At 38.8% G+C, this 26333-nt stretch overlaps 1 protein-coding gene across 9 annotated transcripts in view; it reads right to left on the bottom strand.

Annotated features, from left to right (window-relative positions):
* Nucleotides 1–22572, bottom strand: part of LOC104602153 (RAF-like serine/threonine-protein kinase 20) — a 76222-nt gene extending 53650 nt beyond the window's left edge. For 2 of the 9 annotated variants that reach the window (XR_016084304.1, XR_016084303.1), the window contains exons 1-3: nucleotides 22140–22572; nucleotides 18172–21946; nucleotides 18000–18086 (exon numbers count right to left, since the gene is read on the bottom strand). Coding sequence is in view for 4 of the 9 variants with exons in the window: in XM_010265742.3 (XP_010264044.1) it covers nucleotides 18000–18086; nucleotides 18172–21447 (3363 nt within the window). In the remaining 5 variants the exon portion in view is untranslated. The remainder of the gene's footprint in view (nucleotides 1–17999; nucleotides 18087–18171; nucleotides 21947–22139) is intronic. The other 7 variants (XR_736035.3, XR_016084301.1, XM_010265742.3 and 4 more) reach the window with 6 other exon arrangements.
* Nucleotides 22573–26333: the final 3761 nt, after the last annotated feature.

Raw genomic sequence — 26333 nt, 5'->3', positions numbered from 1 at the left:
AATGAGGTTGTGGGAGGAGCATCCATCTGACGAATTGCTCTACCATAGAGCTCTAGATGGTCACGGAAGGAGTTTACAATATCCTCCCTTGGGTCAGATCCAAAGAGATGTGTTTGAATCACAGTAGGAATGGGGGGCTGATTCTCCCAAGTAACCATGTTGACCATGTGGTGTTTCTTTGTACCTTGCTGCCCGGACCTTTTATTCACATCTGAGCCTTGCTTCTTAGTCAGATCTTGAGCCCATTTTGGTTTCCCATGGAGATCCCAACAGTTATCTTTGGTGTGTCGGGGTTTCTGACAATTAGTGCACCACAACTTTTCCTTATCTTCTGTTTTTTTCTGGAGATCCTCTCTCCTGGAAGAAGATCCCACACTAGTAGAGACACCCCCTTTTGCTGCCAACACAATTGCATCCCCACCAGTGTTGTTCATCAAGTTCCTTCTACTCTCTTCAGATTGAACAAGAGCATAGACTTCCCGAATTGATGGAAGATCCTTAGAACTGAGAATTTGTACTCTGATGGATTCATACATAGGATTTAGACCATGCAAGAAGGCAAACACTCTTTGCTGTGAGACAAGTTTCTTGTACAGTTTGGCATCCTCATCACACTTCTAATCAACATTCTGGTAATGGTCCAATTCCTTCCAGATAGAGGTCAAGTCAGAGTAATATACTGATAAACCTCTCTCCCCCTGTCGACAAGTAGATGATACTGCCTGCAGTTAATAGATCTTGGCATAGTGTCATAGTTCTGAATATGTGGATTTTGCTTGTTCCCAGATCTCATTTGTAGTTTCAACCCACATGAAGTTATTTCTTATTTGTGGTTGCATGGAGACCAAGAGCCAAGACATTACCATACTATTCTCCTGATCCCATCTATCATATTCAGCATTCCCAGAGGGTGGTTCTTTGATTCTTCCCTATTTTCCCCCTTGCAGTGATGTATAACTTGATCCCTCTTGACCATTCTAGGTAATTTAATCCATCAAGAGGAACAACAGCCATAGGGAAGGATAGGTCGCCACCCCCACTCATTCCATTCAGCATTGTGGAGATTCCAGATGTGGCTGAATCTTCACTATTCATGATTTCAGGTTAAAGAACACACAACACCCAAGGCACACTGCCTCATAGAGCTACTACAGAAGAGGGATCTTATGTCCTTCAGTCCACAAAAGAAGAAACACTTGCTATTTCAGCATACAAATAGGTACTTCTGACCCATGGTTTCACAGAGAGCCAAGAACAAACACTGTTTCTGCAGCACTTGGACTAGTCTGTATGACCTACAATTTTTGTAGGAATCCAAAGAACAATTATACAAACACTGCAGTTGCAGTACATAACCTGGTCTGTATGACCTACGGTTTTATAGTTTTCATACAACTCCTTAGTAGAAAGAAAGATACAAGGTGATAGTTCACCACACACCTAATCGGCTGACACCAACTTCAGGGTAGCCGAATAGTCACTGAAATCAACAATGTAGCTGAACAGCAAGAACAGTCAATGGGAGAAAAAAAAAACTTCAGTCCATCAAGAATGTAGCCGAATAGTAGTAACACACGAGAAGAACACCACATAAGGATTTTTAGGGCACCATCAGTCCATCGAAGGGTGCAAGAAGAAAACAACAAAAAAAAAAACAACCTCAGTTGAATACCAGGGCACCCGAACAGTAGATGGACAGTACCTTCTTAAATGCCAGCCTCTCTGCAAACCAGAACATCCTCTTTGTACATCAGGTGGCAGCTTCTCTACAGCCGAGCAATCAAGGAAAACAGCATCTGGGCTGGAAGATGAAAAGACTTTGTACCAGAACTCTTTTCTGCGCTAGGAAGCTGAACAGTCAGGCCGGCACCTTCTTCCTTCTTGAAAACGAACATCAAGGATACAGTTTCTAGGAGATGAAGAGGCAACCTACTCGGCATTGGAGAATGACCTCAACTAATTTGTTTTTAGGCCTGGATGAACCTACTCTGATACCATGTTGAACAAGAGAAGAGAGGAGAGGCGAGAGAACTGAATGCCTCAAAAGAATACTTCAGGCGAGTAAAGCAGTTGTTATTTATACTATACTGGTCATACAACATAAAGAATGGAAAAATTACAGAAATACCCCTGCGGTACTAAACATGTGTACAACAACATCTGTCAACAAAAGGGAAGGTCTGCAGGCTGAAGAAATCTCTTTATGGACTTAAACAGTCCCCTAGAGCATGGTTTGAAAGGTTTAGGGCTGCTCTTGTTAGCTTTGGCTATGTACAGACACAGTCTGATCATACCCTCTTTGTAAAGAGGAGAGGATCCTTGGCCATTTACCTGATTGTGTATGTTGATGATATTGTTGTGACTAGTAATGATGTATCAGAGATTAATGATCTCAAATCTTTCCTTCATACAAAGTTTGAGATCAAACATCTGGGGGAATTGAGATACTTTCTTGGCATAGAAGTTGCTAGATCCAAGGATGGGATCCTTATCTCTCAGAGAAAGTATGTACTTAATTTGCTCTTTGAAACAGGGAAGATGGGTGCTAGACCAGTTGCTACTCCTATTGATATTAGTCATAAACTCTCTTTTGCTTCAGATGGTATATTGTTGAAAGATAAGGGAGTCTTTCCAGAGACTACTTGGAAAACTTCTCTATCTATGCATGACTCGGCCAGACATTGCATATGCTGTCAGTTGCATTAATCAGTTCATGCATGCTCCTAGGGATTCTTACATGGCAGCAGCAGAGCGGATTCTGTGTTATTTGAAGGGTTCCCCTGGAAAGGGAATTCTATTTGCTAAGTATGGCCATATGAAACTTGAAGCCAGCACAGATGCTGATTGGGCCGGAAACATTGATGATAGAAGATCTACCTCTAGGTATTGTAGCTTGGTGGTGGGTAATATTGTCTCTTGGAGAAGCAAGAAACAATCAGCTGTTGCCCGATCTTCAGTCGAAGCTGAATATAGAGCCATGGCTCATGGAGCTTTTGAACTACTGTGGCTTAGATCCTTGATGGAGGAACTGGGTATTGAGCATGATAAGCCAATAATGTTATACTGTGATAATCAGGCTGCCATCAACATTGCTCACAATCTAGTGCAACATGACAGAACTAAACATATTGAAGTTGACAGACACTTCATTCGAGAAAGAGTGGCTTCTGGAGAGGTGTGTCTACCTTTCATCACTTTTGAAGGACAGTTAGTTGATATCCTCACCAAGTGAAGGGCTGAGAGATCCATCATATGGATGGCCGAACCCTATAGGAAGGTTGGGCAAAATTTCAAAAATTTCAATCTTGAACCAAACCGGACCAGATCTGAAACCAAAGGGAGGAGAGGGATATACCTGATACGAATTAGCAGTAACTCCCAATAAAGGTGTTCACGTCCAAGAAGATAATAAAAAACCGCTTCCACTGAAGATGACACAATGTGTGGTGAAGCAGGATCACTAGGACGTCTCTTTAGCAAGAACCAAATTCTTCAGCAAGAATGGAGTAGAGGGCTGGTGAGCATGACTTCAGATTGATTCTTCTACCAAGAAGCAATATCAAGAACAATTCTTGATCACTCCCACAAGTGGAGATCGAACTGGGTAGGGGCGGCAAAAACAGGGAAGAACTCTGCAGTTTGTTGTCTTGTCTGATATATTTTTTGCGTGTCCGCCCTGCTCTCTTATTTATAGCCTTAAAGAGACAACTTCCTAATCTGATTAGGAGTTTCCTAATTCAAATCTTTATTTGGATCTGGACTCTTTTAGGTGATAAGGATAATCCCTTATCTTATCTGCAGTTTAAGATCAGCTTAATCCTAATCAAATTAGGAGTTTCCTAATCCAAATCTTTATTTGGATCTGGACTCTTTAAGTGGATAAGACTTATCCTCTTATCCTTATCTGTTGATCCAAACCCAAATTCGCCCCTATTTAATTAATCTAATTAACCCAGTTCGAAATTGGGCTTTAGGCCCATTAAGTTTATATTCTCACTTAACCTCTTAACCTGCTACCCAGTTGGCTCTCTTTGTATGGCGTGGGACCCAAACATTGATCTACACATTAGCCACATGGGTTCAGCCCAGCCTTTGTTACAAGGCCTGGCCGAATTCACTGTAGGAGACAGTGAACCCCTGAGTCCATCACTATGGACTCTTAATGGGCCCAACATTTACACTAAATGGTCCTTGGGTCCAGCCACCTTATGAAAACCGAAGGACTGTGGGCAGATGCAAGATTAGCCCATACGACATTACCCTCAATGATTTACACTTAACCTCTCAGCCCATAATGATCAAACACTGCCCGACAAGAGAGGACCTCTCCCTCGGCTGCAAGGAATAGTGTTGCACTCTTTATTCACATGGATCCCAGGAATTAAAACCTTTTTGCAAACATTTTGAAACCATAATATATATATGTATATCTCTATAAATATATTTTGCAAGAAACATTTCAACGGTTGAAATCAACTACCGGCAGTTTAGGTTTCCATCAGAGAGAGTGCATTCCCCAATCATTCACTATGTCCGACAAAAGGGGCTGATCCTGTCACTATGATCACCCACTCAGGTGAATTCTCAAACCGTCCCAACATACCCAGGTTTTGACCCCCTCTAAGGATCTCACTGATTGGCATATCAAAGACAGCCCAATCCGACACCTTGTGCAGTACCACAATCAAGTCTAGGGATCAGTTGTAACATTCCGTTTTGCCCATCTATCTCCAAGGTCCAGGGCAATACTGGAATTTTGGTCCAGTTCAGGGTTTCAAGAAAACCCACACCACATGTACCTCAGGTCTCACCCTAGCAACTGAGACAAGCCACCCCAACCAACTTGGCGGCACATCAGTGTCAGCTTTGGCAGGATAAATCTCCCTAGATCTATCCAACGGCTATGAAGATTCTAAACTAACACGAGTCTCATAAGTGTCCAATTTAAGGGTATTATACAGAAACACACCACAATGACATGAATCAATTATGTACTTTATTCATTTACAATAAATGTCAAAAGATACATCAATCTGATTGGAGCTAAGGGCATAACTGTCTAACAGCTCCCACTTGCACTTAGGTCCAATCGGGTACAAGCCGGAGTCCCAGACTTTCCACGTGTTTCTCAAACGCTTTCTGTGTCAATGGCTTAGTCAATGGGTCTGCCACATTCTCCGTTGATGTTACCTTTTAACATCTCCCGTAGATCTAGTGTTGTCACACAACAGTGGAATGGGTGATGTGCTGAATTCCAAATTCCAGAATGAACACCTTCATTCATTAGGCAGCCTCACTTATGGCAATGTGTTCGGCTTGGGTTGTGGACTGTTATTCTTACTACTCAGGACCCCATTGTAAAGATGTAACCAGATGTAGACATTCTACCATCTGAATCTGACTGGCAGTCAGTATCAGTATACCCTACAATCTATAGTGAACTACCATCGAATACCAGACAAAACTCCTTTTGTCCTTCGAAGGCATTTTAGTATGTTTTCACAGCAGTCCAATGTTCCTGTCCTGGGTTAGATTGGTATTTGCTTACCACACTCACTGCTTGAGAAATGTCAAGATGAGTACACAGCATGGCATACATGATGCTCCCTACAGCTGAGGCATAGGGAATCTCTTTCATGCCCTCAATCTCTTCGGGAGTCTTAGGAGACATACCCTTGGAGAGAGTGACCCCGTGTCTGAAAGGAACATTTCCTTTCTTGGAGTTCTCCATACTATATCTTTTGACAATCTTGTCAATGTAAACAGAATGGGATAATCCTATTATCCTCTTCGATCTATCTCTATAAAGTCGAAGACCCAATATGTAGGAGGCTTCTCCAAGATCTTTCATGGAGAATTGCTGTGAAAACCACACTTTCACCATAGTTAACATTCCTACATCATTCCCAATGAGTAGAATATCATCTACATACATAACCAATAACGTAATCTTATCCCCACTGGTCTTCCTGTAAACACAGGACTCATCCGGATTTTGCTCAAAGTCAAACTGTTTGACGGTAGAGTCAAACTAGATTTTGCTCAAAGTCGAAATTTCTTGGTTTTCCTCCAAAGATTCCTCTTTTTGCCTATACTCCTTGAGGAGGGCACAGATCTGTCCCCAAATCCTCTCTAATTCCTCATTCTGCAACTTTCCCATAATTGATTCATCCTTCGTATTTTTCCAACTTTGATCCCCTGTTTTTGTTGAACCTTCTTGAACCTCACCCTTCCCTACCTCTTCCTCTTTTCTCCTATACTCCTCCAAAAACATACAGATCTGATCCTAGATCATCTCTAACTCCTTTTCCTGTGATTCTCTTCCCCTTACCACCTCCTCTTGTTCTTTGCCCCCCTTGTCCCTTCCAACCATGGCTGCTGCATCAAGTTGAGCTGCAGAAGTACCTGTTTCAGGCAGGAAACCCACATCAGTACCATAAAACGAATTGACAATATTACCCGAATGGTTGTGGGAAGATGTCAAAAACTCTTGAGGGGCAACACGTAGGGGCTGGGTCGCGGCTAAACCTTCCAAAGAAGATGACTGTGGGTTCCCATTGTGTTCAACCAATGTTGTTTTAAGCCTTGCATCAGAATTTGCCTTTGTAAGTTGTCCCCTTGTTGATAACTCTGTGATCGGTGACCAAGGTAACCTTTTTTTCTTCACTCGTGTTTTCTAGCATTTGTCCATCAAGAAGCATGAGATGCTGCCTCCACCTCAACATAAATTATAACTGAGCCCAAAAGAGCTAATTCCTATTCACCCCTTGCTTAGCTAAGCCATTAGCTATCCCATTTGATGTCCTCCTTTCCCAATGAATTTCTATCTCCATACTAGAAGTCAGCCATTTAAATCTCTTGAGAGCCTCTTTAAACCTCTACAAAGCTGTCCTAGGATTCTTCAACCATCGCACCACAACTTTAGAATCCCCTTCAGTGATTAACTCATTGAAGCTCAGATCTTTAGCAATTTGTACACCTTGTAGTACAGCTTGGAATTCTGCATTAATGGAATCACCAATCCCTGCCGGTCCCAAGTATAAGGCAGTAATAATTCCATCCTTATCTCAGAATACTTCCCCTATACCAAATGTACTAGGTTCCCTTGACAACTCACATCAAAATTCAGTTTTATGAAGCCCTCTGCTGGTTGTCACCAATCTAAAAGACCTTTAACCTTGTGTGTTCAATTTTTTGCCACTTCTTTGCAATTTATCCATATGTCATCAAAGGAGAAAGGGGAAAAGATGTCAATGGTTTTAACCCTATGCACACTCCATTACTGCTATCTAATCCCTTTCCTTTTCAGCGAAAATTCTTGCATTTCTCTCTTCCCAAATTGTCCATATCACTGCAGCTCTAACACATCTCCAGAGAATCCTTCCTCTCTTCTTGGGCCATACAAAGGTAGTGGGATCAAATAAACTACTCCTCTACATAGGCAAGTTGGCTTTAAATCAACCCATTTGGCAAAACAAGATTCCTGTAGCCGACCCATATAGTTGGGATAAGGCATGGATGATGATGATGATGATGATCTACATAAGCAGGACTGAGAAGATGATTGATAGAGGAAGCATGGTCGATAACCTCTATGTACTAGAGAATAAAGCTGGTTTTGCAAATTCTAAGTAAAATGGTCTGTTGAGTTAGTCAAATAAGAGTCAAGTTTATTTGTGGCATGATTGTCTTGGTCATACGTCCTTTGAATTCTTGAAATTATTGTTTCTTGTTAGAGTCGACTAAAGAGGGGTATTTTAGCCTTTTCCATCTAAGTAATGTGTTAGTTATATGCCTCCTACATATGCAGGGACACTTCTGTCTTTGTATACTTATTTGTCAAATTTAAATATATGGTCAACTGGATTAGACTCTTTGTCTTCTCAGTTTGGACTCTTCTTCTTCTTCTTCTTCTTCTTCTCTCTTTTCTTTCTCTTTTCTCAGTTCGACTGAATAGTACTAACATGGTATCAGAGCGCCACTGATAGAAGTCGATTACAGCTTTCTATCGATCTCCTCACTTCCCTTTCTTCTTTTTTGTTTTCGTTTTTTTTTCAGGTGTGAGAAATCTGGGGTAGAAGACTACGATGAATCCCAGATTTCTGCGGCAACCTCTAGGGTTTCGGTGGCTTTTGTGACAAGGGACGAGTGCAACAGTTCAAGTGAACAAAAAAAAAAAAAACCTTTTTTTCGTGTGGACTGCTGTCACCATGCGTGACAGCTGTGGTGGTCGAGTAGGTGCAGTCGTGGTGGTCTAAACCCTCTAATGAGCAGTTTCAAGAGAGATTCTCTGTGGTTTTAAATCTGCCTGTTCGCAGTACAGTGGTGTTTAAAGTGGCCGAGTGTATGCTAGGGCAAGTTCGTTGTGACTACAAGTGTGCTGGTGTGGTAGTTGAACAGTAGTGCAGTGGTTGGAACTGGTTTTTTTTTTTGTGTGTGTGACGGGCAGAACCGACTTCGTAGACTGAAATGGCATCGATGGGTGATGCGAGTGGTGACCAGAAATCGAGTGTGATGATCTCCTCTGATTTTTTAAGTGTCCAGATGGCATTCATCAAACTCAATGGTGAAAACTATGTTCCGTGGGCCAAGTTGGGGAAGTGTTTCTGAAGGCTAAGAAGAAAGTGAAATATGTATGGGAGGAGAAACCTAGTGCTCAATCCCCGGGTTTTAGTATTGGGAGCAAGAGGATGCTCAAATTATGACGTGGTTGTGGAACAGTATGGAGCCTAGAATCAATGTTAACTACATACTTTTAGATACAGCAAGGGATATATAGCAACATGCCAAGAAACTCTATTCTAAACAAGACAACACTAGAAGGGTTTATCAGCTTTATCAGGAATACTTCAGTTTGCAGCAGGTAAATCAGACTCTTGAAGAATATTATGCCAATATGAAAAATCTTAGAAATGAACTTAATGTCTATCGTCCCTTAACTCCGGACGTCAAAATTCAGCAGCAACAAAGGGAACAAATAGATGTTACATGGTTCTTGGTGGGACTGAAAGTAGAGTATGAACCTGTCAGAGCACAGATATTGGGAGGGTCTGCTCTCCCTACCCTAGAAGAAGTGTTTGCCCGTCTCTGTAGGATATCTCTTACCCCCCCACAAAGAGTAACATACCATCCGACAGATTAGCACTTGTTGGCAATCGATGGTTCTTATGGGCACAAAGGAGGTGGTCGTACAGTTAAGGGAGGCCGTGGTAATCCAATGGGTGGTCGTAGCATTGGAGGAGGCCGTGATTCAGGGGGAGGCCGTGGTAGAGGAAGGAGGAGTACTACTAGGAAATGCACACATTGTGGGAGAGGACACACAATTAACTTTTGTTATGATTGGCATGGCCCACCATCCACATGGGATAATCAAGCAGTTGTTAGTGGTAGTGAAGTCAGTGATAGTCAACCAGTTGATCCAGCATCTTCTACAGTTACAACTACTTCTAGGAAAAAGATGATGAGTATTCCAAGAGAGGAGTATGAGAGATTCCTTTAGGCCACTTCACATCAGAATACTGCCACCCTTGCTCATTCAGGTATAGCTTGCCTAGCATCCAAACCTTCACCCTAGATAATTGACTCTGGAGCCTCTGATCACATGACCGAGACTCCATGTTTGCTTTCCTCCCTTTCTCCAACTTCTACATCAAATAATGTTACCCTTGCCGATGGATCTACTTCCCCCATTTATGGTGTTGGTAATGATAACACAACATCTCTTTGCCTTCAGTTTTATGCATTCCCAAGTTTCCTTTTAATCTTATGTTTGTTAGTAAACTAACCAAATCCCTCAATTGTTCTATCACATTTTACCCTTCCTCTTGTGCTTTTTAGGATTTAACAACGGGGAAGAAGATTGGTGGAGGGCATGAAGCTGGCAGATTGTATTATCTTGACGGTGGTGGCTCTACAGTTGCACATCAAACCTCTTTGACTCCTCTTCAATGGCATTGTAGACTCGACCATCCATCTCTTAAAACTCTCAAGCTTCTTGTTCCATCATTGAGTCGTCTGTCGTCTTTGCAGTGTGAGTCGTGTTAGTATGGAAAACACCATCGAGTTTCCTTCAGTCCTAAAGTTGATAGTTGTATGTTGAGTCCTTTTGATTTAGTTCATTCAAATGTTTGGGGTCCAATCAGAATTGAGTCTTATAATGGTTACAAATATTTTGTTATCTTTGTTGATGAGTGTTCAAGAATGACATGGCTTTATTTAAAGAAAGAAAGTGAATTATTTTCCATTTTCCAAAAGTTTCATTCTGAAGTGCATATACAATTTGGTGTTTCACTTAAAATTCTTCGTTCCGACAATGGCAGAGTATTTTCTTTCTTCATTTCAGCAATACTTGGAACAACATGGTATTATTCATCAGACATCTTGTGCCCACACCCCTCAGCAAAATGGGGTGGCTGAGAGGAAGAACCGACATCTACTTGAAACAGCTCGGTCTCTTCTTCATCATATGAATGTTCCTAAATGTTTCTGGAGTTATGCAGTCCTTACTGCTTGTTTTCTCATTAATCGCATGCCCTCGTTCATTCTTGACGGTCGTTCTCCATTCTTTATCTTATTTCCCACTTTGTCTTATCCCTTGACTCCCAGGATCTTCGGGTGTGTGTGCTTTGTTCAGAATCTTGGTCCTAGACGAGACAAGTTGGATGCTCGCTCCATTAAATGTATCTTCCTTGGCTACTCTAGGACCCAGAAAGGGTATAAATGCTACAATCCTATTACTCAGAGATCCGTTGTTTGTCCTAATGTTACATTTTTCGAATCGGTGCCATACTTCTCTGGTTCTGATATCCCTCCTTCTCCTACAGAGGTTCCTCTTCCTCTTCCGGTTGATAATTCCATTCCGGGGGTTCCAATTATGCTTGAGTCTCCACCTTCCCCAATGTAGGAGCATACTGAAAGACCACCTATCCGTCAAGTGTATACTCATCAACAGAGGCCAGCACCTCCACCACCTTCTACTCCGGCGGCTAATCCAGCTCCTTCAACAACCGAATTGCCTTCTGATCTTGACCTTCCTATTGCATTGCACAAAGGTAAACGTAGTTGCACGCTACACATCATATCCAATTATGTTTTTGCATCTCACCTTTCTGCTTCCCATCGTGAGTTTATTACCTTGTCCTCTGTATCCACACCTAAGGATGTTCAAGAGGCTCTTACCTCGCCAGGGTGGCGAAAAGCTATGGAAGAGGAACTCTCTGCTCTTCATCACAATCATACATGGGAACTCACCAATCTTTCCCCAAGTAAGCATGTTGTTGGTTGTAAATGGGTATATACCAGATGGAAGAGTGGAATGCCTAAAAGCCCATTTAGTTGCAAAAGGGTACTCTCAACTTTATGGTGTAGACTATGTCGAAACTTTTTCTCCAATTGCAAAGATTGGCTCAGTACGTGTGTTGATTTCCTTAGCTGTCATGCATGATTGGCCTCTATTTCAACTTGATATTAAAAATGCCTTTCCCCTTGGTGATCTTCTAGAGGAAGTGTACATGGAACAACCACCAGGGTTGTTGCTTAGGGGGAGGATGGTAAGGTGTGTAAGCTCAAGAAGGTGATCTATGGGCTCAAACAATCTCCCCGTGCTTGGTTTGGAAAATTTAATGAAGTGGTGAAGGAGTTTGGAATGAGACAATGTCAAGTTGACCATTCAGTATTTAGCTATGACTCTGTGGCCAGGAAGATCTTGCTAGTAGTGTATGTGGATGACATAGTCATTACTGGCAGTGATAGAGTTGGAATTGATAGATTGAAGACATTCCTACAAGATCACTTTCAAAAAAAAGATCTTGGGAAGTTGAAGTATTTCCTAGGTATAGAAGTTGCTAGATCAAAAGCAAGGCATAAACCTCTATCAACAAAAATACGTTCTTGACCTGTTGGAAGAAACAGAGTTACTAGGTGCTAAACCAACTGAAACTCCCATGGAACTGAATGTGAAGTTAGGAAGTGACACAGGTGAATTGTTTGATAATCTTAGAAGGTATAGAAGGCTAGTGGGGAAACTGAATTATCTAACTATCACTAGGCCCGATATCTCATTTGTTGTAAGTGTGGTAAACCAGTTTATGCAGAGTCCTCGGGTGCCTCATTGGGATGTAGTTCTTAGGATTGTGCGGTATTTGAAGGGGGCTCCAGGTCATGGGTTATTGTACAAGCCAGGAGATGATCTTGAAATAGTTGGATACACTGACGCAGACTGGGTTGGCTCTGTATCAAACAAACGATCCACGACAGGTTGTTACACCTTTCTTGGAGAAAATCTAGTGACATGGAAGAGCAAGAAGCAGACTGTTGTAGCAAGGAGCAGTGCAGAAGCAGAATACCAGGCCATGGCACACACTACATGTGAACTAGTGTGGTTGAAGAATCTATTGTAGGAAATCGAGTTCTCAATAAGCAAACCCATGAAGACCAGACTGCAATTCACATCTCATCCAACCCCAGTTTTTTAACGAGAGAACTAAACACATAGAGGTAGATTGCCATTTTGTAAGGGAAAAGGTCATCAATGGTGAGATAAGCACTGAGCATGTGAGAATAGGTGATCAATGGGCAGATTTGTTCACAAAAGGGTTGAGTTCGGGAAGAGTGAGTTATATATGTAACAAGCAGGGATTATATGATATATACTCTCCAGCTTGAGGGAGAATGTTAGAGTCGACTAAAGAGGGGTATTTTAGCCTTTTCCATCTAAGTAATGCATTAGTTATATGCCTCCTACATATGCAGGGGCATTTCTATCTTTGTATACTTATTTGTCAAATTTAAATATATGGTCGATTAGGTTAGACTCTTTGTCTTCTCAATTCTTCTTCTTCTTCTTTTTCTTCTTCTTCTTCTTCTCTCCCTTCTTCTCTCTTTTCTTTCTCTTTTCTCAGTTCGACTGAATAGTACTAACATTTCTAAAATTGTTAAGCTTTTGTTTCTAATTTACAATGTCAGAAATGTCAACTGAGAAAACATTGTAGAACATCATTTCCTTCAAGTAATAAAAGATCAAAATTTCCTTCTCGTATTATTTATTCTAATGTTGGGGCCCTACATCTGTGGCTATTAAGGGTGGCTATAAGTATTATTGATGACTATTCCAAATATATTTGGATCTACCCAGTGATTTAAAAGGCGTGCCTGAGGCGCAAGGCGAGGTGCATTCCAGACTAAATGCCTCACATGGGTCAACGCGGCTAGACTTTTAGAAAGGTGCTCGCCTCTGCACCTAAGGCGCGCTCCTCAAGCCATGCGCCAGGTGGCCCCGGCGAGCGCCTATTTAGGTTTCCCACTAGTTTTTAATTTATTTTTAAACATAATTTTATACATGATTATAATTGTATATAAATTGTTTATTTCCTTTTATGTACCAAAATATTGCATATGGTATGGAATTTCTGAAAGAGAGAATACATGACCCATATCGAGAGAGCTAAAAACTTTCCATGCAAGGCTTTCACCCAAATCATCTTAGACTCTCAAACTCTCCTAGTCTCAATCAAAGTGTCGAACGGCAACTACAGTGTCTTCAAGCCTTCAGCAGTTCGGCACAAGGACAAGGTTCTTCTTCATAGAAAAACAAGGGGTCCACCCAATCTTTATTTTCCAAATATTTCTTCACTTTTTACATTGAAAATAGGGGTTCCAAATATTTTCCCGTGCACTTTTTTACACTAAAATAGGGGCTCTGCCCAATCTTTTTTTTTTCCAAATATTTCTCCACTTTTTACATTGAAAACAAGGGTTCCACCCCCTTTTCTTCTTCTGCTTGCACTGTTTTACAATAAAACAGGGGCTCCGCCCCGTCTTCTTCTTCATAGAAAAACAAAGGCTCCACCCAATCTTTTTTTTTTCCAAATATTTCTTCACTTTTTACCTTGAAAACAGGGGTTCCGCCCCTTGTTTTACACTAACACAGAGGCTTACACTAAAACAGGGGCTCCGCCCCCGTCTTCTTCTTCTTTCCTTGTCTGTTTTACACTAAAACAACGGCTCGCCCAACCTTTTTCCATGATTGTTTTTACACTAAAATAGGGCTCCACCTCATTGTCACACTCACAATGTTTTCATATAAAAATAATAAAACAGGGCTCGCCCCATTCTTTTTTTTTTTTGGATTTTTAGTTTTTTCGGTATTTCTTTCTTCCCCACTTTCTTCTTCTTCCTCTTCCTCTTCTTCTTCTGTTCTTTTTTTACATGAAAACAGGGCTCCCAGCTCTACCCCATAAGTGGATGGACTATAGAGTACCTTCGAATGGACTTTCAAATATGTCTGAATAATCTAAGTATCTATCCAATTGAGCTAATAATTAAGTAATTAACTTTGTTTTCTGAAAATTTTCCTGATTTCTTAGAATTTCTACATGTTTTTTCTATTTTTTCTATTTATTAAGTTTTTTTTTTATTTTGTGTGCCTTTTTTAAAAAGGCATGCACCTCACCTTACGCTTTGCGCCTTAGGCACATTTGGAACCTGTCGCTTTTTGTGTGCCTTTCACTTTTAAAACACTAGATCTATCCTATTCACTCCAAAGAAGAAATTCTAAAAATTGCAAGACTTCCAGCATATGGTGTTTACACAATTTCATATTAAGATCCAGATCTTCCAAGTTCCAATAAGACAATGCAAAACAGTATTTCCATGACCACTAAGCATCCCATTGCTCACTACATCCTATGAAAGAGTTTCACCCTTTTTCCATACTTTCTTATTTTCCGTTGATAGTGTTTCCATACCTAAGAATGTTACAAAAGCATTAAATGTTCCTGAATGGACAAACACAACGAAGGAAGAAATTAGGGATCTTCACAAAAATAATGCTTCTTGTTGATGTTCCTTAAGGTAAGGAGCCAATGAGGTGCAAATGGATATTCTCAATGAAGTACAAAGTTGATGGAATAGTTTTAAGATACAAAGTAGGATAATACTGGCCATGGGGTATACACAATTTTATAGAGATGACTATGCATAGACTTTCGCACAAGTGGCTAAGATGAACTCTATTTAGGCTCTACTATTGTTGGCTGCTAATTTTGACTATAAAGCTTCACTAGTTGGACATCAAGAATGCTTTCTTGAATGGTGATTTGGTATAGGAAGTTTATATGATTCAGCCTCCTAGGTTTCAAGTAAGAGTAGTGAGCACAAGGTGTGTCGACTAAGAAAGTCCCTATATGGGTTGAAACAATTAATCACCTAGAACCTGGTAACAAGTTTCATACGGTGGTTTACCAAATGAGGTTCAAGAAGTGTCAGTCAAATAACACCTTGTTTGTTAAGAGGGATCAAGGTAAAATTGGTGTCCTAATGGTTAATGTTGATGACATTGTTATCATTGGAGGCTTGAAATTAAGGTTTCCCTTTCACAAAAAGGCATCTTCATTTTTCAAAGGAAGTATGACCTAGATCTTCTCCAAGGTACAACTAAGTTGGGGGCAAAGCCAACTGATAAACCCATTGATGCAAATCACAAACTGCATGATGGTCATGGTGAGGTGAGGTGAGGTGAGACTAGGATGTGAAGTAGTTTCAAAGGCTGATGGGAAGGTTGTTATACACTTATACTTATCAATGACTCAACCTGACATCACCTATTCCATGAGTGTACTTAGCTAGTATATGCATGCACCTAAAGCTTCACACCTTGAGGCTGCAAAAAAGAACTCTCAAGTCTCTAAAGAATAATCCATGCAAAAGTACTTTTTCAAAAAATATGGCCACATGAGGCTGGATCTATCAATCATAGGAAGTCCACTAGTGGGTACTACACCTTTGCGGAATGTAATGTAGTTACATGGAAAAGCAAAAAATAAAGTGTAGTAGCCAAATCTAGTATTGCAGCAGAATATAGGGCCATGGAACACATAATTACAGAAGTGCCATGGATAAAAAACTTGTTGGGTGAATTGGGGTTTGCAGTAAACAGTCCCATGTCATTTTACTGTGACAATAAATCCACCATCAAAATAGTTGCTAACCCAGTCCTTCATGACCGAACCAAGCACATTGAAGTTGACAAATACTTCATTAGAGAAAAAGTTGAGAAAGAAGTGTATACTCCATATGTCATTTCCAAAGAGCAACTTGTAGATGTAGTTATAAAGGGTTTAAAGTTTTTGTGGCACAATGAGTTACGTAACAAGCTAGGCATAATTGTCATCTATGGTCCAACTTGAGGGGGAGTTTTGTAAATTCTATTACCTGTGTTGCAAGGGCACTTATGCCCTTTTACTTTTAATGTACTATCAATGCCACCAGCATTTTTTTGAGCATCTAAAATTTTCTTTCTTCTCTTCTCCCCTCTTCTTCCTTCCTTTTATCTCTCATTTCTTCTTCTTTCTACTTGGATAATAAGTACCTCAACTCCTTGACACCCTTGATCTCAAATTCATGGCTCAAAAATCACTTCAACCTTTCTATCTATCTCTACTATATCATCTCCATCACAAGACTCACAACTATATCATCAACATATACAACAAGAGATATTAGAGAGGGCCCCTTTCTCTTAACGAGTATAATCAAACTAGGTGTGGACAAATCCAACATTTACCAAAGAACCTCAAAACAAATCAAACTAAGCTATAGATTGCTTAAGTCCATAGAAAAACATCTTAAGCCTACATACTCTCCTAAGCTTTTCATTCTTATAAAAGCCAAAAGAAAGATCAATATATACCTCCTCATGCAAGTCACCATTTAGAAAGGAATTCTTTACATCCAACTAGTATATAGGCCAAGAATAGGAAGCAGTTAAAGAAAGCAAAACCTTGACAAGATTTATCTATGCAACCGGTGCAAATATCTCCAAATAATCCACCCCATATAGCTGTTATCCCTTTGCCAGTAGCCTTGCTTTATACCTCTCAATAGACCCATCTGCTATATATTGCACAATAAACACAAACACTCATCTGCATACAAGCTCCTTTGTCTGGTTCTTAAGTAAAGTATCCATTTCTTCCTATATAGCATCTTTTTACTCAGGTATAAAATAGAGCTTCACAATCTTGGGAATTGATACAGGGGAAATAAATGAAAGAAAAAGACCTATAGGAAGGTGATAATAAATAATAGAAAAGATACTAAGAAATAAAATGGGTTGTATATAAACGGTGGTACCTTTCTTCAAGGCAATGGAAACATTAAAGCCTGTGAAGATAATTAGCATAATGTCTCATTTTGTCCTCCTCAAGATGATTGGAAGGAAAAGAAGCTCTCTAGCTTTCGTGTAAACAATCTTCTTAAACCTATAACAGACCTGAAACTACTTCTAGGGACTCAAACCCAATGAAGATAGATCACAAGGAATAGACATATCTTGGGAAACACAAGGAACGGTACTGGAAGTGGAACAGTTGAAACTTCAGGCCACTAGAATTTGTAGGACTCCTTCCCTGTCCTGCATCTGTTATTTGAGTATTACCTAAGTTCCCCACTTTACAAGGGCAGAACAGAACAAGCATTGTATTGTATATTTGTATCCTAAAAAGAAATCTATAAAAATAGCACCATCTGGTAGAGAGTTTATTGTATTCTCCTCCACTTTTTCTTTGTATTTCTATCATTCTCTTCCTTACTCCTCTATTTGCTGCATGGCAGTAACAATATCACAACCAGCTATGGATCTTTCAGTGCTACCATCTAGTTCTTTTTCAGGAAATCATGTCTACAGCAGAAACCAGACACAAAACTTTCAAATGTTCAACCATAATTGATTATTCTATTCAAGAGACACAAAAAAGATTCATAAAATGCTTCTTGCGAATACGATTACTGTTTATCTAATGCACGATTGGCCTATTGTATTGATAATGCATAGGAACAAAGAGCACACAAATCAGTAAAGAATCAGTTTAAATTGATAATTAACTGCATCAAAATATTTAATTCCAAATTATCATGTCTGATCAGAAAATATACTTCTACAAACAAGTAAAAGAGGAAACTCATATGTCACTTGCAAAACACATAAGACATTAGTTCCAAACCTGCAAACCATAGATGCCTGCTTCTATTTCAGCCATTGCAGCATCACTGATCGATGCATCCATATCTCTATCATCACTTTTCGAATCCTAGGCCATAAGTGAACAATGACTTGACTGTATCACAGGTTAAACCATAAAAATAAGTATCAATTATATAGCAGAAGAAGCTTACATTGTACTCAGAGTCTGGACTCATGCTGTCTGCATCCGTTGCTCTGGAGGATGGGTTATCCTCAAAACCCTCATTTACAATTGGGACTACCATGGAATGAGATTGAATGGCAGGAGGCATATTAACAGTCACATCTTCAACAATAACCACTGGTTCCAGCTGAATCTTCTCATGAAGATTATCTAGGGGCTCTGACTGGAAAAGGCTAGCATCTTCAACCTTTGACACTTTATAAGAGTGTCCAACAGGGCCCAGCTTTTCAACCTTATACTCAATATAATTCACAGGATCCTCATCAGGGAGAGACAATTCTCTTCTGAAAACCCCATCTGTTGCTGGATTGTGAAATAAAGACCAACTATTTTGGGGTTCAGTTGTTTGCGAGTTTAAGATCTGATCAGTGGCATCTGCTACTGCAATTGGAGTTAAAACAGAAGTTGTTACCATTTCTGGTTGGTCACCCATTCCCCTCTGAGATGAAACAGGTATTAGCTCAGGTGATGCATATGAAACTGGGCAATTGGATGAACTACTAAGTAAATCAGTTAGAGAAACATCATCATTGGAATGTTGTTTGGCATTATGATGAATAGATTTTTCAAAATCTGCAACTTCAGCAGCCCTGGACCATGGAATGGAAGAAGTGCAAGGTAGGACACTTTTTACATCCTCAATACCATCATTCACCACTTTAGTCATAGTACAATGTTGATCCTTGGAAACTATATGGTTGTTGACAAGGAAATCAGATGTAGATCTATCTGGTTGGTAGACTTTATGGTGCTCTCCCTTAATATCTGAACAAGGTTCTGAAGAAATAAAGAATGATGCAGGAGGACCTTGGTGTTGATCAATGTTTTGCAGTTTATCCCTATGTTCCATGTCGGTAGCATGTGGTATAGTGTTTATATTACTTTCATACTGTTTTGCATCCTGAGGAAGATGAGAATCTTTCTCATTTGTCAGGGTGAACATCTCACATGGAAATCTAGGATTTTCTTCATAACATTCTCTTAACATGAAATTGGGATCATTTAGACCTTTAGTCATTTGACATTTCCCATCAAAATCATGGTCCTCCAGGTGAGATTCAATTCTGCCTGAGAATTCTGGGTAATGAGAAGAATTTGACAAATCAAGTCTCCTCTGGTGGGCAATAGATTGTGTATCTCGCAATGTACTTGGCAACTTAGAATTAAGAAAATCAGCATTCTCTTGGGATTGCTCTGGTCTTTCATGCAAAGCACTTGAATTTAGCCATGAGGATGAGTGTGTGACTGCAAAGGGAGATGAGGAGGTAGCTCCTTCTTGCAAACAGAGAGGAGACCTGCCACCATGTTCCTGCAGCTGTGAATCAGAGCGTGCATGTGGCAACCCATGATGAGAACCAACTGAATCATCCTCCAGGTGAGATTCAATTCTGCCTGAGAATTCTGGGTAATGAGAAGAATTTGACAAATCAAGTCTCCTCTGGTGGACAATAGATTGTGTATCTCGCAACATACTTGGGAACTTAGGATTAGGAAAATCAGCATTCTCTTGGAATTGCTCTGGTCTTTCATGCAAGGCACTTGAATTTAGCCATGAGGATGAGTGTGCAACTGCCGAGGGGGATGATGAGGTGGCTCCTTCTTGCAAACCGTGAGCAGACCTCCCACCATGTTCCTGCAGCTGTGAATCAGAGCGTGCATGTGGCAACCCATGATGAGAACCTATTGAATCGTTAGATCCTGACAACGTATTTATCTTGTCTTCGAGATGTGAGAGGAACTTTTCAGAATGAAATGCCTTTTCCTTGAGCATGGGCCTTTCACGTGAGTGCCCTTCCATGTCACTGACATTTCGAACAAATGCCAGAGAAAAATCTCTGCTGGGTCTGCGGTTGTGGAAATGCACTCCACGGGGTTTCTGTGTCTGGTCAACATCCATCACATGCTTATTAGGATGATGATGATTCATTAATTGAATAGGACCTTGCAGAGGATGATAGTAGCCAGTGGTGTCAATGCAACAATTGTCAAGTGGAGATTGGTCAGTGAAAAAGGGACTGCTGTTTTCATTACTACTAAGACAGAACTGATCCTCGGGCAATTGCATTTGATAGTTCTTAGAATCTATGTCATGGTTATGGGCCATAAAAAATGGAGCAGAAGGATGAGAGAACACCCCAACCAGATTTGAGGAATTGATGCCATCCTTGATCTCCAAAGGATGAAAAGAAGGAGAATCTCGGTGAAAACTTGGATTTGTATCCAAGCTATGCCCCAATTGGTTCACTAAAGTCTGTCCACTAGAGCTTTTGAGGGGACTGCGGTCCAGTATGCCATTAACAGCAACAACATACTGATATTCAGAATTGCTCTGCTGTGAGGTCATTGCTTCACAAGAGCATTGGCCCTCAGATTCACTTGAAGAAATAAGGAATATCCGTAATCTTTGAGAACCCTCAACTCCTTCAAATCCATAGTATTCCTCTATCATATTCAGAAGATCCTCATCTGACGACACAGATATAAGGGAATCAAGGTCCTCCCCAGGGAGCTGATACTTGATCATATGAGGTTGATTGCAAATGGCCGATGTCTTCTTCACAAGCTCCTCCCAAGAAAGATTTTTCCTGATGGTGATAATTCTTGTCTCTCCACCAACATATCTAAGCTTTCCATCACTTGGCCTGGGCAAGATTCTTCCGCCAAAGCTGCAGAGGAACTTCATCTTGCCAGGCTTAGAACCATCTGAAACTCCTAACAAATTAGGCTGGTAAAAATGAGAAGACTTGGAAATAGAAATTGGTCGAATGGATGGTAGCTGAGCAGCTCGTTCACGATCCATTTCATCAGAATATAACCTTAACCCTTTAACACTGGCACTGGCCTCCATATGGTATCTTCTAGCTTTATCAAAATTACCACTGTTCTCAATTTTATCAATCTCTGCAGCTTGGTCTTTTCCCATGGCAAAATGTGAGACATCAACACCACATTCAGAATCCATTCTCCTGAAGCCAAGAATGCCAGTGAGGTCTTCATACCTCATCTGATTGTTCTGATTACAATTAAACCCACCTCTTCTTGAGTGGCCCTGATCTATGTCAGGTATCATGGGTACCCTTCTTGATGCAGCACGATCCTGAAGGAACTCTAGAGAAAATTCCTCACCAGTCTGCACAGAGACATTATGTGCACGCTTTCCTGGATGGAATCCATCTCCCAAAACAACGGAAGCTGATTCTTGCTGTATCCTCTGCCCTGAAGGGCCAGGTGCATCAGTTTTCATGGTTTTGGATTAAATCCCCAGTCTACTTAACGCATAAGAACATTGTCTGACATGTTGAGTGCTCGGTTCTTTTCTGCCCCTTGAATTTGCAAACAAATCTGAAGGCGCTCATGGTGTCAAAAACGCATCATAACCTCGTTTTATTCATAAATGTTCATATTCAAACCCTTCATAAATCAATTGCCCAAAACTTCAGCCTCAGATTTCCATTTTCAGGCCAACCACATAACCCCATAACAATCCGAATTGCAAAAGTATTGGATTGAAATTGTTTTAGATGGTACGATCATTTCAATGGGTCACCTATAATTCCCCAATCTTCACAACCAAACCCAAAGTCGTTAAACGGTTCGCTTGTGTCCTTAGAGAATTGAAGAACAATAGGAATCTAATAGCTATAAACAATATCAAAGTACCATACAAGAAACGTTTTCTCCTCTTTGTGTCCAGATAATTACATGAAAAATAAAAATCCGAGTCACCCACAAGATCCTGCAGCCTGAATTATCCAAAAATAGGAAGGGATCAAATAAACAGAAAATCAGAACCCCATAATCACATATTTCCAGCACATTGGATCATCACGCAAATTTTCAATTTTGTTGGTAAGAGGAGCAATAATAGCTCCTGACTAAATGTCAATATTGAACAATAACAGCTCGAAATGGAAACGAGAATCACAGAAAAATTACCGAGTTAACAAGAAAATTTGGCAATGGCATCTCCTAAAATCGAAGCCTGAGATGAGTTTCAATCCAAAGAATGTAGCCCGGTAGATAGGGTCGAAATAGAATGTCAAAAGAGAAATCGTTCAAAAGGGTACCTGTCTGTTCTCTCTGGTTCCTCTCTCCCTCTGTGTTGAAGCTGTACAGCTATTGTCTTCTTCTCGTCCCGAAGTTTCAATTTCTGGGATCGACTCGGAGGAACCCAAAAGGGATAACTGGATCATCAGTTCGGGTTTTATTTGAATTGTTTGAGAGGTTTCGATTGATCGGTGCTTGGGCGGTGAAAGGAACCCGCTGCTTACGCCTACAATTTCAATCCCGGGCGTCGGAGAGCGACATCCCTCAGAATAAAACGGCATCAAGACAGGAGAGTCCTTCAACTGACAACAACGATTTTATCAAATAAAATTATTTTATTATGATACGACTCTCTCTCCCTCCCTACCGTCTAAACATGCATCAAACCCTGAGTTTGGTAGGTCCAGTCCGATCAAAGGTGGACCGTTGAAAGACAATAACCGTCCGATACATAGCTGAAATCTATGATATCCTTAAGATGTTGTGCAAAGATAAACCGGGACCAGGAGAAAGATGCTCTATGGTTGGATGCATTGAATAGTGAAGATACTCTATTGACGCGCTTTTTCTTGCGTCAGATTGGAATCTAGGTAGAACTTGTACCCACATGAGCAAGAATCCTCAGGTGGGTGGTGTGCCACTCCTTTATATGGGACCCACTTTGTTTCTTAAAATTTATTACATAATCCCATCATGTGTGAATTTTTTTTCATATTAATTATTTAAATTTTAGATAAATTATACTTAAGATATAAATTGAAAATTAATAAAAGTAATAATATGACTAAATAAACTTAAATATTTGTATGAAATGTGCACGTGCAGAATTTTAGATATATCCCCACCTTCTCAATCTATACCCTATACATTGGCTCGAGTGACAATTCAGTCCCCGAATTTTGAAATGCGACAATCCAGTACCCGAACTTTCGAAACGTGACAATCTAGTACATACCATTAATGGACTGTCAATTATGTATATCATGTGACCTCACGTGATGATTTAAGACTTTTGAAAATGTTAAAATTACCCTAGAAAATAAAACATATTGTTCATTATCTTCTTCCCCAAGAAGATGAAACAAAACCCAAGCTCTCTGTCACAAACACCACAAACGTGATCTTTTCTAACAGACTCACTCATTGGATGGTTGGAATTGCTCTAGATCATTTTTGTTTTCTATTTATATTCTAATGAGAACTGGTGTCAAGTAAATTCCTGGTACATATGTGGCATGCCCAAGGTTCCAACTCCTAGTCGGGCCTAACTCTTTTTGTGTCTTGGCTTCCTGTCCAATTTTAATGTCTCACCTAAATCCCCACTAGATAAAGCTTCAACTGATTTGGTAAAGGAGCTCGAAATAATTCTATGCAGGTTTGAATAAAGAGAAATAATTCTCACAAGAAAGTATGCTGAGTGATTTTGGCCAAGGACACTAGGAATGCTTCGGATAAGCTGTTATTGTTCAACCTCCTACACAATTAGATACAAGGAAACTAAGAAAAGATAAAAAGTAAGAGATTAGATGCAAAGGACTAATGAGAAAGAAGCATGAATTCAACAAAGAAAGAGATGAATAGCTCTCTATGTTTATTCAAAAAGCTCACAGGTATAGCAAATTGTTGAGTTGACCCAGAGCCATGGGAATGTTGCCGGAGAACTAGTTATTGGATTTGGATAGATCCAATGTCTGAAGCTTGGGAAGGTTTTCGAGCTCCATCGGAATTTCTCCAAAAATGTTATTGTTCTGCAATAACCTGCAAATTTCAACCCAAATAAGAAAATAAAAAAGCGGAAGAAATACGCAAATGGATGTGTGAAATTTTCAATTTCTTATTTGGTTGATTACCTCTTAGAGGAAAAAATTAAAATGGATGAAAAATTTGACGATTGGTTTTGATTTTAGCGGATGGTTGATAAAGAAAATTAGATGACACTTAATGGGTATTTGTATCTTTTCACATGCCACTTAACAACTGGTTAACAACAGGTACAAGATTGTCGCGTTTCAAAAGTTCGGGTACTGGATTGTTGCTACTACTACTACTACTACTACTACTACTACTACAGTACTAAATTTTGTGTTCCATTTTTGTCTTAAATAAAAATAATTTTTATTTTAACAATTATTTTTATTTAATATGATGATTATATAACATTAGAAATGCTTTAAAATTTCTTTGACAAAACTCTATACTTTTTTATTTTTTATATTTAATCTTTTTTAAAATATTAATTATTCAATTTTGACATCATGAATTTCTTTGAAATTTTGGATTTTTGACCCATCATTAGATAAGAAAATAGCTTTGCTTTTGGATTAATTTTAATTTATATATTTCATCTACATTATATAATAATTTTTTACTTATCACACTTAATTTTTATTTGACATAATTAATGTATAATTTTTTATACATTCCTTTAATTACTTGTATTTTTTATTACTTTTTAAATATTTATTATTTAACTATCATATCATCAATTAATCCATTTGACCTAAAACACTAACCCACGACCCAAAAAAAAAGTTTGATTTCTAATAAGTTGGCATTGAATTTTGTATTACATTTCCATTATTGATAAAATTATATCTTATGCACAATATTTATTTTTGTTCAACGTAATTAATAAATGTATAATATTATAGATGTACCCAATATTTTATTTTTTATAAATATATATTATATCTTATGTATAAAATTTATTTTTGTGATTCCTATTATTTTATATTTTTAAAAATTTTATTATCTGACTATAACATTATTTCATTTTTAGGTTGATTTTAATTTTGGCATTCCATTTTCATCATTTATAAAAATACTTCTTACATTTTATACTTGTTTTTTTTCAGTATAATGAATATACAATATTAGTGACGTGCCCAATTCTTTTAATTTTTTTGTATTATATATATTATATATTTTATTTTTTATTATTTAATTATGGTATTATTTATTAACGCATTTGACCCCAAATGGTTGAATTGCTTACCCACCATCGAGAGAGAAGAAAATGGTTTTGTTTTCAAATTACTTTTCAAAATATTTATTTTTATATTATTAAAATGAATGTTGTGGATTTAATTGGTAGAATTTAATAATGAGAAAAATATATCATAAATATATGATTTAATAAGAGAATATACCTTAGATATGTGATTTAATGAGAGATAATAGGAAATAGTTTTACTTCCAATTGGTTTTAAATTTTACATTCCATTTTCATCAATAATAAAAAGTATTTCTTATTTATCATCAATGTTTTCAACCTGTTGTTGACCTGGCTAATTGAACCATTCAAACCATTACTTGGACTTGACCTTAGGTTTGGTTCTATTGAAACTCCCCTTTTAGTTAAAAACCGTCCAACCCGAGCATTTCAACCATTGCCCTATTCGACCCAGTAACCATGTTGTAGGTTGCACAATTATGTGCAAACTTTTGGAAGCCATAACTTTGCACTCTGATGTCTGATTGAGGTTATGTTTTTTTCTTTTTTATTTTGAGTAACTTTTTAAGATCTATACAACCCAAGGGCCTTAGGTGCATTTCCTTGCTATTTTTTGCGAAAAAAACCCTTTTTGGCCCCAAATTGTAATTTTAATATTTTTATAAATAAAAAATTAAAATTTGAATTAAAAACGTAAATGAATGTTAGATAATACATATATTATATGTAATATCTGTAAGACATAACTATAATATATGTAAAACATAATTATACTATTTATTGATAAAATAGGTATTTTTACAGACACACACACACACATAATGTTGATGCAGAGCAATTTGACTCGTTTGACCTTGATAGGCAAATCGATGACTTGTGACCCGAAGGGAAAAGCGGGCCAACCTCTGTGTCAGTTTTTAAAACTTTGTTTATCATACTTATTGTTGTTTAATATGTTAAATATATAATGTTTAAAATGTCCCCATTTTTTAATTTCTATATTTTTTTGCATTTTATATACTTTTGAATTTTATTATTTAATTGTGGCAACATGGATTGGCGCATTTGACCAAAATGGTTTAATTTCTTAAAAGTATAAGTTTTTATTTATTGAAATTATTAATTTATTA

The sequence above is a fragment of the Nelumbo nucifera genome, chromosome 3 (genome assembly GCF_055504915.1).
Source record: "Nelumbo nucifera cultivar China Antique chromosome 3, China Antique-T2T, whole genome shotgun sequence".
Classification (NCBI taxonomy): domain Eukaryota; kingdom Viridiplantae; phylum Streptophyta; class Magnoliopsida; order Proteales; family Nelumbonaceae; genus Nelumbo; species Nelumbo nucifera.
Note: the sequence above shows the minus strand (reverse complement) of the source record. Positions and strands in the feature narration are given on the sequence as shown.